General features: G+C 50.0%; 1 protein-coding gene across 2 annotated transcripts; it reads left to right on the top strand.

The window, feature by feature from the left end:
- Nucleotides 1-524: 524 nt before the first annotated feature.
- Nucleotides 525-11,518, top strand: LOC121299881 (striatin-interacting protein 1 homolog). Of its 2 annotated transcripts, XM_041228071.1 has the most exons (21): nucleotides 525-665; nucleotides 1,323-1,392; nucleotides 1,954-2,028; nucleotides 2,153-2,287; nucleotides 2,622-2,742; nucleotides 3,152-3,220; nucleotides 3,586-3,692; nucleotides 3,934-4,061; nucleotides 4,256-4,438; nucleotides 4,631-4,851; nucleotides 5,107-5,172; nucleotides 5,365-5,428; nucleotides 5,725-5,796; nucleotides 5,969-6,043; nucleotides 6,137-6,234; nucleotides 6,533-6,659; nucleotides 6,879-6,979; nucleotides 7,205-7,271; nucleotides 7,747-7,851; nucleotides 8,421-8,625; nucleotides 9,587-11,518. In XM_041228071.1, the coding sequence occupies exons 1-21, from the start codon at nucleotides 543-545 to the stop codon at nucleotides 9,832-9,834; spliced, it is 2,460 nt and encodes an 819-aa protein (XP_041084005.1). In that variant the 5' UTR covers nucleotides 525-542; the 3' UTR covers nucleotides 9,835-11,518. The 2 variants fall into 2 exon arrangements, with proteins under 2 accessions (XP_041084005.1, XP_041084007.1); XM_041228073.1 differs by lacking the exon at nucleotides 5,107-5,172.
- Nucleotides 11,519-12,235: the final 717 nt, after the last annotated feature.

Genomic DNA, 12,235 nt, shown 5'->3' with positions numbered 1-12,235 from the left:
CAGAACATCTTAATAAAAACCTGCATTATGATTTCACCGTCTGCGTTGTGTCCGTGATTTTCTTCTGTGTAAATGAACCCATATTTGTATGTATGGTGATACAGAGACTATAAATGAACATTGCTAGTTCATTGCACACCGCGATGTGTGGAAGAGAGTTCCTGACCACAGGGTGTCTTTGATATATCAGGTGCAGTTTTCAGCTCAAGCAGGGCATAAATAAAGTACTTTGAGCAATATTGAATAAGCAAGGGTGACTGAGCAATCCTGTAACACCAACAAAAACTATTTTTTTTAACAACGCTGCTAAGCCGGTCTACATGCGTCACAGCTTGCCTAACCGCAGACGAGATGGCTGCGTTTAACCCTTGCCAAAGTCTCACGAGAAAAGCGGCACCCCCCCTTCAAAAAAACCAAAAAACAAGATTAAAGCGACTCTCAATAGAAACAAGCCCAAACCCCGCTTATTTATAGCGGCCCGGGCTTGCGAACGCCCTCGCCGGATTCTCGCGAGATGTGCGGCTGTGCGTTGCGGGTGGAAGATGGAGGCTGGAGGAGGAGGCGGCGGCGGCGGCGGGGGGCTCCTAGTCAACAATAAACAGAGATCAATGTTACCCGGCAGAGGCAGGGGCGACTTCATCCGCAACCAGAGGAAGGATTCCGAGGTAAGGATGTGCTGTTCGGATCGCTCGCTCCGGTCCCGGGTGCTCGACACCCCTTTGCAGGCTGTATTAACACATTAGACCTGCACTGTGGAGATTTCACAAAGAGCTTCCCCTGTGCAAACAATCAAGCTCTGTGCAGACAGTAATCAGACTCGTATTTCTATATTGCTATCATCGTTCACCATTTTTTTTACTGACTAGTTCAGATGTTTTTTAAGGGTTACATTCTCTGGGTTTCATTCTGTAAATACGTTTTCCTCTGCCGGTGAAATACTTTACTGGCAGAACTGAACTAATGATGTACAGTTAGCACTGAAATAATGCTGACAGGCATGGCAGCAAGAGTCCCCTTGCATAGCAGTTTGATCCGTTCCTGGTTTTATTTGTGATTTTGGTAGACGGGGCTAGTCAAGGCTGTAGTAAAACGTGGAAGGGGTGAAACAGCTGTGCAATAGGAGTCTTATTTCCAACCCTGCCTTACATAGACAAGGAGCTGAAAAAATGATACAGTATCCCCTTGATATTTCACAACATGATTTTTTGCAGTTGATTTAATTTTCTTTCGTTTTTAATGTTGGTCTGTTTCAGTTAAAGTGCAGCGAAGGAGAAGCGCTGTATAAGTATGCTCTGTCTATGTGTGTGTGTGTTCCTCCCCAGGGTTTCTCAGAGTCCCCAGATCTGGAGTTTGAATACGCAGACACTGATAAATGGACGGCAGAGCTCTCAGGTAGGTGTAAGGATCACAGCACAATCCTGGATTACTGTGAGCAGTGACAGGGCTCCTGATCAGGGGTGTGTTCTTGTGTTATTGTGAGCAGTGACAGGGCTCCTGATCAGGGATGTGTTCTTGTGTTATTGTGAGCAGTGACAGGGTTGCTGATCAGGGGTGTGTTCTTGTGTTATTGTGAGCAGTGACAGGGCTGCTGATCAGGGGTGTGTTCTTGTGTTATTGTGAGCAGTGACAGGGCTGCTGATCAGGGGTGTGTTCTTGTATTATTGTGAGCAGTGACAGGGCTGCTGATCAGGGGTGTGTTCTTGTATTATTGTGAGCAGTGACAGGGTGGCTGCTGATCAGGGGTGTGTTCTTGTATTATTGTGAGCAGTGATAGGGTGGCTGCTGGTCAGGGGTGTGTTCTTGTATTATTGTGAGCAGTGATAGGGTGGCTGCTGATCAGGGGTGTGTTCTTGTATTATTGTGAGCAGTGATAGGGTGGCTGCTGATCAGGGGTGTGTTCTTGTATTATTGTGAGCAGTGACAGGGATGCTGATCATGTTCTTGTCTTTGCAGAGCTCTACAGTTACACCGAGGGACCAGAGTTTCACCTCAATAGGAAATGTTTCGAAGAGGATTTCAGAATTCATGGTACTGGGACTTGGAGAGAGAGTGAGAGTGCGTGCGTGCGTGCGTGCGCGTGAGTGCATTTATATACAGTATGTATATATGTGTGTGTGTGTCCTTTTGTTTTCTTCACTCTTTTCTTGTTCAGTGGCAGAGCAGAAGTGGACAGAGCTGGACGCAGCGCAGCACCGGGCTCACGCCATGAGACTCCTGGACGGGCTGGAGGTGACCGCCAGGGAGAGGAGGCTCAAGGTGGCGCGAGCCATTCTCTACCTGACTCAGGGTGTGTTTGATTGATAGAGAGCCATTCTCTACCTGACTCAGGGTGTGTTTGATTGATAGAGAGCCATTCTCTGTCTGACTCAGGGTGTGTTTGATTGATAGAGAGTCATTCTCTACCTGACTCAGGGTGTGTTTGATTGATAGAGAGTCATTCTCTACCTGACTCAGGGTGTGTTTGATTGATAGAGAGTCATTCTCTACCTGACTCAGGGTGTGTTTGATTGATAGAGAATCATTCTCTACCTGACTCAGGGTGTGTTTGGTAGGACACAGTATTGGAGTACAGAACTGTAGATTGGTTGGTTTCGTTGCGTGACTGCTGTCTGCTCACGCAGGCTCGTTCGGGGAGTGTGACTCGGAGGCTGAGGTCCAGCACTGGATGAGATACAACGTCTTCCTGCTGCTGGAGGCGGGGACCTTCACTGCGCTGGTGGAGCTGCTCAACATGGAGATCGAGTAAGGACTGCAGGCACCCGCAGCTTCCCAACACTGCCATTAAAAGAGAAGAAACGTTTGCCGACGTCACTTAGATTCTGTGACCCAAGGGCTATAGACCCGTCTACTGTTTAGACCGTATTCTTTTAGCCATAAAAATAGATTATTAATGCCCCCATCCCCTGCCTCTAAAAGGCAGCCACGTGTTTCTCATAAAACTGTAATTTGAGGTTGGTGGTTTGCAGTGGGGTTTTTCGGTTTTAATGCTTATCCAGTTAAAGATGTGGAGAATGCAGTCGGTTGGAGAACAGCGAGAGTCACCCTGTTAAACAGGGTAAGAGGTCTGTGTCAGTAAGCAGTCTGTCACAGTGGAGTGAGTGTGCATGAGTCAAGCACTGCAGTGACTCTCGATGTCTGCCTCCTTTTGCAGTAACAGTGCGGCCTGCAGCAGTGCGGTGAGGAAGCCAGCTATTTCCCTGGCGGACAGCACTGACCTCCGGTAAGGACTGGGTTACTGTTGTGTTACTCGGGTTAACTGGGGGGGCTGGGGACCCGTGCTTTGGGGAATGGAAGTGAGACTCCCGTTGCATAGCAGTTCCCATTCCAGGTTTTAATGCAAGCTTGATCAGCCACAGTGTACAGCTCAGGTGCATCTAAAGTAAAACCAGGAATGGATCAAAGTGCTATGCAATGGGAGCCTTATTTCGATCCCTTTTACTTGCCAGGGAAAGCCCACAGGTTCCTGTTTGTGCCTTTTGCTGGGTGCTCCAGGGTACGCTAGCTCTTTTCTTCCCCCCGATGGAGAAGTAGAAAGCCTGGCGTACACACAGCTAACGCCTGGGTGTGCTTCCGCCTCCCCTGCAGGGTCCTGCTGAATATCATGTACCTGATGGTGGAGACGATCCAGCGCGAGGACGAGGCAGACCGGCCGGAGTGGAGGGCATCGAGGGAGACCTTCAGAACAGAGCTGGGTGAGGCTGCTAGTGTAGTCCCGCTCTCGGTGTTACTGAACGGGCTGTAGGGTTTAAAACACAACACGTTGCTTTCCCTAGCGTTCTGCTGTGGTGTGCTTTATTTTCATGAACAGATTGCTGGCTGTTTTTTAGTAGCTGTTTTCATTTTTCATATTGGGGGGGGGCTAAGATCCAAGTTGCTCAATCACAAACATTACGGCAGGCAGAGTGCTTGATTATGCATTCCACCTCCTTCCAGGCTCCTCTCTGTACAACAATGAGCCCATCTCTGTCATGCTGTTCGGGATGGTGACAAAGTTCTGCAGCGGCCACGCCCCCCACTTCCCCATGAAGAAGGTCCTCCTGCTGCTCTGGAAGAGTATTGTGGTGAGAATGATTCGCTGGGAACCGTGCCAGCATGTGCTGCGCACTGTACAGGTTAACATGTTCATACAAGCTGGAGTGGATCGAGAGCTTTTCTGTGATTGGTGTTTTTGCGCGGCCTGTGGTGCCACCCGGTGGAGGAGCAGGCGTAGGCAATGCCCAGGCGTGCTGACCCGGCCCGCTCTGTTCTCTTTCAGTTCACACTGGGGGGGTTCGAGCAGCTGCAGACCATCAAGATCAGGAGGCGGGAGGGGCTGGGGCTGCCCCCCCTGCCCGAGGACAGCATTAGAGTGATCCGAAACATGAGGGCTGCTTCGCCCCCCGCCTCCGCCTCTGACCTCATCGAGCAGCAGCAGAAACGAGCGCGCCGTGAGCACAAGGTACCCTGCCTGCCTGCCTGCTACCTTTGCCCTGCCCCTTGTTGTCCATATGTGTTTCTTGTAAACCCTGCAGGGGTTCTGGAACCCTGCCGGCTCTTCCAATACTGGATGACAGTCTGATGAGAATGAAACGCTTCCTGTCAGCAGCTGTACCCTGTATAAACTCCTCCATGTAACCTCCCCACTCCCCAGGGCCTGATCAAGCAGGATAACCTGGACGCCTTCAACGAGAAGGACCCGTACAAGGCAGACGACTCCCGGGAGGAGGACGAGGACAGCGAGGAGAACGACAACGCCCTGGAGACTGAGACCTTTCCCCTGGAGCGGGACGAGGTGATGCCCCCGCCCATCCCTCACGCCCCCTCCGAGAGGATCTCCTTCCCCAAGGGGCTGCCCTGGGCACCCAAAGTCAGGTGACTGTCCGAACCCCAGGACATCGCTGCGTGGATTGGCTTGTGGTGTAAAAGTGCACAGCTTTCCCATGCTTATAATATTTATTAGTCTGCAGTAGCAGACTGGTTTTTACAATGCCTTGCCACGCTTTCACTCTGGCTGTGCTGGCTGCTTTTATTCGGAGGTGGTTCACTTGCAAAGTCGTTATCTTTGAAACAGGCATGAAGTAGAGTAGCAAGGTGACCGATATCTGTAACTTGTTTTTATTTTAACAGGGAGAAAGACATTGAAAATTTCCTTGAGTCTAGTCGGAGCAAATTCATTGGCTACACCTTGGGAAAGTGAGTACTGTCCGTATTCGCATGGCCTCTGGATCAGCCTGTTTGGTTCTGTCTGTACAAGGGAGCCCCCTGAGCAGTTCTGAATACACATTCAGAGTCTAGCCTGCAGCCGTTCTGAAGAGCAAACAAGTGAACCCTTTAGCTGTTGTAACATCAGCTTTGAGTGACGGCTTGTTTTTTTTTCTGTTCCAGTGACACTGACACAGTGGTAGGCTTACCCAGACCGATTCATGAAAGCATCCGAACTCTCAAGCAGGTACTGTCCTGTATCCTCACCTGAGGAATCTACAAACCTGTCAAAACCAGCACAGCGACTCGAGACTGCAGCTGGTAACAGTCTTGCATGTGGCCCAGCTGCTGTTCTGATGTCTGTGTCTATGTGTCTGTGTGTGTGTCTGTGTCTATGTGTGTGTCTGTGTCTTCCACATTCCCATAATACCTGCCAACACCATTCTCATTATAAGACAGAATGACTCCTACAGTCTTGCTGCATTAGCACTGGGGCCACCTGACATGAACCTGCCTGCGTGTGTGTGTCTGTTTGTGTTGCAGCACAAGTACATCTCCATCGGGGAGATTCAGATCAGGAGAGAGGAGGAGTACCAGAAGACTCCCTTGTCTGGGGTAGGTGACTCTCTGAGAGCTCTCTGGATATCTATATAGAAACCGTTCCTTTATGCCTCGTCTGGGTTGTCACACGTCTTTGGCTGGTTGTTTGCCGGGCGCTCCGTGGTGTTCAGCCTCCTCTCTCTCTCTCTCTCTCTCTCTCTCTCTCTCTCTCTCTCTCTGTTGACAGGGTGAAGAGGAAGTGGAGATGAGCCCCACAGAGCTGCTGTACCAGGGCATGCTGCCCAGTCTGCCCCAGTACATGGTGAGTACAGCAGCTGCTTTGCGTGGAGGATACTGTCCAGTGTGTATGCCGGCGCTGGATCTCAAGCGCCTCCTCTCTCGTCTCCTCTTGCAGATCGCCTTGTTAAAAATCCTGCTTGCAGCCGCTCCCACCTCGAAAGCCAAAACGGATTCCATCAACATCCTGGCTGACGTGCTGCCAGAGGAAATGCCGTGAGTATGAAAAAACAAGCTGGCTCTAAGAGCGGAGCTGCTGGCTGGGAGCAGCCTGGAGAGGATGCAGAAACAGCAAACAGCTCTCTGTGCAAGGAGAGTCACGATCCAGCAGGACACTCGTCAACCACTAGAAATGCTTCATGCCGGCGAAAAGCAACCTGAAAACCGAAGACTCGCTCTTTTAATAAAGAGCTGCAGCGTTACGGATTCTAGATCTGTGTAGACTGTGGAGGGAGGTGGTGTTTTGTAATGTTGCCAGTGGTGCATGTATTCATCTCTTCATTGTGCTCCCCAGTACAACAGTGCTTCAGAGCATGAAGCTGGGTGTGGATGTGAACCGGCACAAGGAGATCATTGTGAAAGCGATATCCACTATCCTGCTGCTGCTGCTCAAGCACTTCAAACTGAACCACATCTACCAGGTAAGAAGGAAGGGGGGCGGGGTCACTGATCCAGACCACCAGCCATTAGGAGGCAGTGTGAAGACATCACTCTACAGGGAGCAGCTCTGCATTCAGACTCTACTTGGTGTAGCTCCACTGTATAAAGAACTGCACTGAGTGATCAGAGATGTCAGGAGCTCGACTCTCTTCCCTGTTTGACTGCTTGGTTTGTTTTGTGTTGTTTTTCCCCCCTCCCAGTTTGAGTACATGGCCCAGCATCTTGTGTTTGCAAACTGCATCCCCCTCATACTGAAGTTCTTCAATCAGAATATCATGTCCTACATCACAGCTAAGAACAGGTAAGCGATCGCTCTAATAAAAAAATAATGTTTATTATGTGTCCAAACCAATTTTTAGCTGCTGCTTCAATATTTCATGCATGAAAGGGTTAGTCATGAATAAAATGCAGTGCGAAGCTCTGGAGTGCTCTGTTGTATTGTGTGCCTGCTCTGGAGTGCTCTGTTGTATTAAATGCCTGCTCTGGAGTGCTCTTGTCCACAGTTGATGTGTCTCTTTTTTCCCAGTATTTCCGTGCTGGATTTCCCTCACTGCGTGGTTCACGAACTCCCTGAACTAACCGCTGAAAGCCTGGTGAGGAAACACAATCGTTCGCTTGAATTGCTTTTGATTTCGCATGAATGCAGATGAAGCAGCCTTTGAACCAGAGACAGAGCTCTTTAGATCACACACCCATTAGTCGCTCTGTGGAACTTTCTTGACAGTTAAACAACTGTCATTAACTGAAGTGCTTTCTGATTGCAGCCTTGAGCGCTGTTCACAAAACAGTAATACGTTCAGGTGCTTTGACAGTGAATCGGTATCTGATTTGAAATGAATTCGTAATTGCAGAGGGATCAGATGCTGTCCAGCAATGTTGTTGGGTTGTTCTGAAGCTGCAAACTGGGTCTGATGTTGGTACGGCTGACTCTCCTTGAGTGTATTTGACACCCAAAGCAGAGCTGAAATGCAGGAGCAGTAAAGCGATGCCTGCAGGCTCTGGAGGAGCCCTTAAAGAAGGTTCTGTTGTAAGGGACGCTGACCGCTGATTGTTTCCTCTGGTCCTCAGGAAGCCGGAGACACCAACCAGTTCTGCTGGAGGAACCTCTTCTCCTGTATCAACCTGCTAAGGACCCTAAACAAACTCACCAAGTGGAAACACTCCAGAACCATGGTAACCAAGCAGGGTAGAGAGGGGAGCTGTGAGAACCATGGTAACCAAGCAGGGCTGTGCGGTAGGGAGGGGAGCTGTGAGAACCATGGTAACCAAGCAGGGCTGTGCGGTAGGGAGGGGAGCTGTGAGAACCATGGTAACCAAGCAGGGCTGTGCGGTAGGGAGGGGAGCTGTGAGAACCGTGGTAACCAAGCAGGGCTGTGCGGTAGGGAGGGGAGCTGTGAGAACCGTGGTAACCAAGCAGGGCTGTGCGGTAGGGAGGGGAGCTGTGAGAACCATGGGAACCAAGCAGGGCTGTGCGGTAGGGAGGGGGAGCTGTGAGAACCGTGGTAACCAAGCAGGGCTGTGCGGTAGGGAGGGGAGCTGTGAGAACCGTGGTAACCAAGCAGGGCTGTGCGGTAGGGAGGGGAGCTGTGAGAACCATGGGAATCAAGCAGGGCTGTGCGGTAGGGAGGGGAGCTGTGAGAACCGTGGGAACCAAGCAGGGCTGTGCGGTAGGGAGGGGAGCTGTGAGAACCATGTACAGTAAAAGCAGCTGTGCCCTGATTGTGTGCTCTGTGTGTCTGCAGATGCTGGTGGTGTTCAAGTCGGCTCCCATCCTGAAGAGGGCGCTCAAGGTGAAGCAGGCCATGATGCAGCTGTACGTGCTGAAGCTGCTGAAGGTGCAGACCAAGTACCTGGGCCGGCAGTGGAGGAAGAGCAACATGAAAACCATGTCTGCCATCTACCAGAAAGTGCGCCATCGCCTCAACGACGACTGGGCCTACGGGAACGGTGAGTCTGGAACCCTGCCCCCGACCCCGACCCCGACCCTGACCCTGACCCACATGATGACTCAACGATGAACGGTGAGTCTGGGCCCCTCCCCCGCCCCTGACGACTGGGCCACATGATGAAGCAACGACGACTGAGCATACTGGAACGTGACCCCGACCCTGACCCCGACCCTGACGCTGACCCACATGATGACTCAACGACGACTGGGCCTACGGGAACGGTGAGTCTGGAACCCTGCCCCTGACCCCTACCCTGACCCCGACCCTGACGCTGACCCACATGATGACTCAACAACGACTGGGCCTACGGGAACGGTGAGTCTGGAACCCTGCCCCTGACCCCTACCCTGACCCCGACCCTGACGCTGACCCACATGATGACTCAACGACGACTGGGCCTACGGGAACGGTGAGTCTGGAACCCTGACCCTGACCCCGACCCCGACCCTGACCCACATGATGACTCAACGACGACTGGGCCTACGGGAACGGTGAGTCTGGAACCCTGACCCTGACCCCGACCCCGACCCTGACCCACATGATGACTCAACGACGACTGGGCATACGGGAACGGTGTGTCTGGAACCCTGGCCCTGACCCCGACCCCGACCCACATGATGACTCAACGAAGGCACATAGCATGTTTACTTAGTGCGCTGTGAGTTTTAAAGATTGAGAGCTTTCAACTCCTGGAATCCTTGAGTTGACTGGAGGAGTATGCTAGCCTCTAATAATAGTGCAGCAAACGGCAATGCAGTACAGGGCACCTGCTGATGCTAGGTGTCCCTTTATCGGCCTTAAACAGACCTGAGTTTGGTTGTCTCAGCCACCAGATTGCTTGAGATTGTCCCAGGACTGCGTCTGGGTGCTCTTGCAGAGCTAGTCTGTTTTAAAGGAGCAGGGAGTAAAGGAAGGTGGGAGCGCTGCCCTGTTGCTGAGCAGCCCTGTTTTGACAGCAGATCTGGACGCGCGGCCCTGGGATTTCCAAGCGGAGGAGTGCGCCCTGAGAGCCAGCATAGAGCGCTTCAACAGCCGCCGTTATGACCAGACGCAGAGCAACCCCGACTTCCTGCCGGTCGACAACTGCCTGCAGAGCGTGCTGGGACAGCGTGTCGAGCTGCCGGAGGACTTCCAGATGAACTACGACCTCTGGCTGGAGCGGGAGGTCTTCTCCAAACCCATTTCCTGGGAGGAGCTCCTGCAGTGACCGCCCCCCTCCCTCCCCGATCACACTGCTGCTCAGCAAACACTAAGGCGAGGCGGGGGGGGGCGGGGCGGTGGCTTGATGGGGTTTTTTGTTTCAATCCGGTCCTAATAGATGTGCGTTGTGTGTGCGTGCGACTGCCAGCTATATCTTGAGAAGAGTTCAGGGGCTGATCCTGACCTGTAGTATTGAACAGGATCCGGTGTGGACAGTCTGTGCAGGGATGGACTCCCATTGCATAGCGGTCTGATCCATTCCTGGTTTTACTGTGAGTTTAATAATTACACACCTGAGCTTGTTTCTGCACACTGGTGCTGATCAAGCTGGTGTTAAAACCTGGAAGGGATGAAACTGCTATGCAATAGGGGTCTTATTTCCATTTTTCCATCGCTGGTGTGCATCTTTTGTGGCTTGTGGTTTGTGCGTCTTGGGAACGGTTTGAATGTTTAGGCCTGGGTTGAAACAAAAACCTGGATCGGGAGTAGGCAGGACCTCAAACACTCTTGAGAGAATATTCAGACCTTATTTTATCCAGGCTCCTCTGTCTGAATCAACTGGAGGACCAGTCAGAGCACTGATATGGAAAAGGAGGTGGCTTCAATATATAGGAGCTGTACAGACAGGGAAACGCCTCCAGCGTGTGTCAGTGTGCACTGATCGCAATCCACTGCCTTTTACCCAAAGTGCAAACACACAATTGAAACTGCTTGCTGTGCTAGTTGCAGTGAATATTTTTAAGCGCGCATCTTTGTGTGTTCTCTCTATCTGTATACTTCTTAAAACATGTGGCTTTGCATATGTGTGAACGGGGCAGGAATGGGAATAAGGCTCCTATTGCACAGCAGTTTGACCCAATTCCAGGTTTTAATACCAGCTTGATTGAGCACAGTGTACAGTAAGAAGCTGTGCTGGAAACCAGTTTCCTTCCAGCGCAAGGCAGTCTCTTACACTTATTTCTGAATGCATTCAAAAAAAAAAAAAAAAAAAATCCTTTTAAAGGTGTATTTTTGAACACTGTTCCCAATGCAATCCTGGTTATTTCTTTCTCTGCTATTTTAGAAAGATGGTTTTGAGTGGCCAGTGATAACACAATGATGTCCGTTAAAATTCATAATGAATTCCGTCTGAATCTCACGGCAATCGCGTCTGAATGTCTCCTGCATCTCCGCTCAGTTCTGAGGTCGTTCAAGCTGAATTCAGACCTGTTCATTCATGTGGATATAAGGCATGCATTCGTGGGTGAGATGACGCTTCTCACAATCCCCTGGTGGGAACATGAATCCATGTGAACAGCATCATTCATGACAAAGGAGAATGAGAAGAATGAACGGAGCTGAATTGAAAATGAACGGCTTCAGAGCTCGGAGGACGTGGGTAAGATATTCAGGGGTGATTCCAGCGGGATTCAGTCAGAGCTCATTATGAATTTGCTGCCCTTATTTTAAATTGGTACCGTTGTGTTTTGAACATCATTTCAGTTTTGTATTATTTTTATTTTTTATGATGCTATCTTCGGGACCAGCTGATCGAACCTCTCGCTGACAGACCTGTGCTGTAATAAAGTTCGGATTGTATTCTGATTGTGGAGCAGAGAGTAACGCGAAACGGTTTTAACACGTGTATCATATAGCTTCTCCTTTGTTGATCTTTCTACAGACTATTAAAATAAACGTTTCTCTTCATTTAACGAGACTGTGTGCTGTGTGTTTGAATACGAGTTTGTTCTTGTCTTGCGCTGCTCTCTACTGGCGGTTTCTTTCCAGTAACGCGGTTCCCAATCCGCGTTATTCACCGCATTATTTTTGGGGGTGGTGGGGTGTATGAGAGAACCCTGCCTGAGAAACCTCGTTATAGATCATCGAGTGTCTCCCGGTTAAGATCTAACCTTTGAGATACCGTGATTCGTTTTTTTTTTCCAGGATTACAGCAGCTAACTGCAACTGACATTCTCGCTATATCTGTCATGCAATACCACAGGGCTGTTCCCACGTGTTGCCACTAGGTGGTGCATGTCCGCTGTACTCGCTGGCCTTGTGATTTAGTATTGACGCTATTGAACAGAGAACTCGGCGCAGGGTTTGGTTTGAATAATCAATTTTATTTCGTACTATAAAAACAATAGAGGTTTAAACTCCACTTATAAATCACAAGGATTGCTGTTGCCAGCCCGCTTAGTCACCTTTGCATTAATAACCCATAAAACAGCCTATAAAAGATGCATATTAAAAAAACAACTATTATCTAATAAATATATCAGATACAATATATGTTTTAGGCACAGCATTGCTAGATTTAAGATATCGAAGACTTTTGCAGATCAAGCTCCGATTGGATCGCCTAATGTAACTAAGTCGTAATGCACATAACAATATTATTAATACATAATAATGATAATGATAATAAT

Source organism: Polyodon spathula, chromosome 25 (genome assembly GCF_017654505.1).
Source record: "Polyodon spathula isolate WHYD16114869_AA chromosome 25, ASM1765450v1, whole genome shotgun sequence".
NCBI classification, from domain to species: domain Eukaryota; kingdom Metazoa; phylum Chordata; class Actinopteri; order Acipenseriformes; family Polyodontidae; genus Polyodon; species Polyodon spathula.
This window is presented reverse-complemented; position numbering and strand designations above follow the sequence as displayed.

Coding starts and splice junctions, on each gene's coding strand:
- LOC121299881 (XM_041228071.1), top strand. CDS start 543: ATGGAGGCTGGAGGAGGAGGCGGCGGCGGCGGCGGGGGGCTCCTAGTC. Junction 4,852..5,106: donor CCCTGGGCACCCAAAGTCAG/GTGACTGTCCGA, acceptor TTATTTTAACAG/GGAGAAAGACATTGAAAATT. Junction 5,797..5,968: donor AGAAGACTCCCTTGTCTGGG/GTAGGTGACTCT, acceptor CTCTGTTGACAG/GGTGAAGAGGAAGTGGAGAT.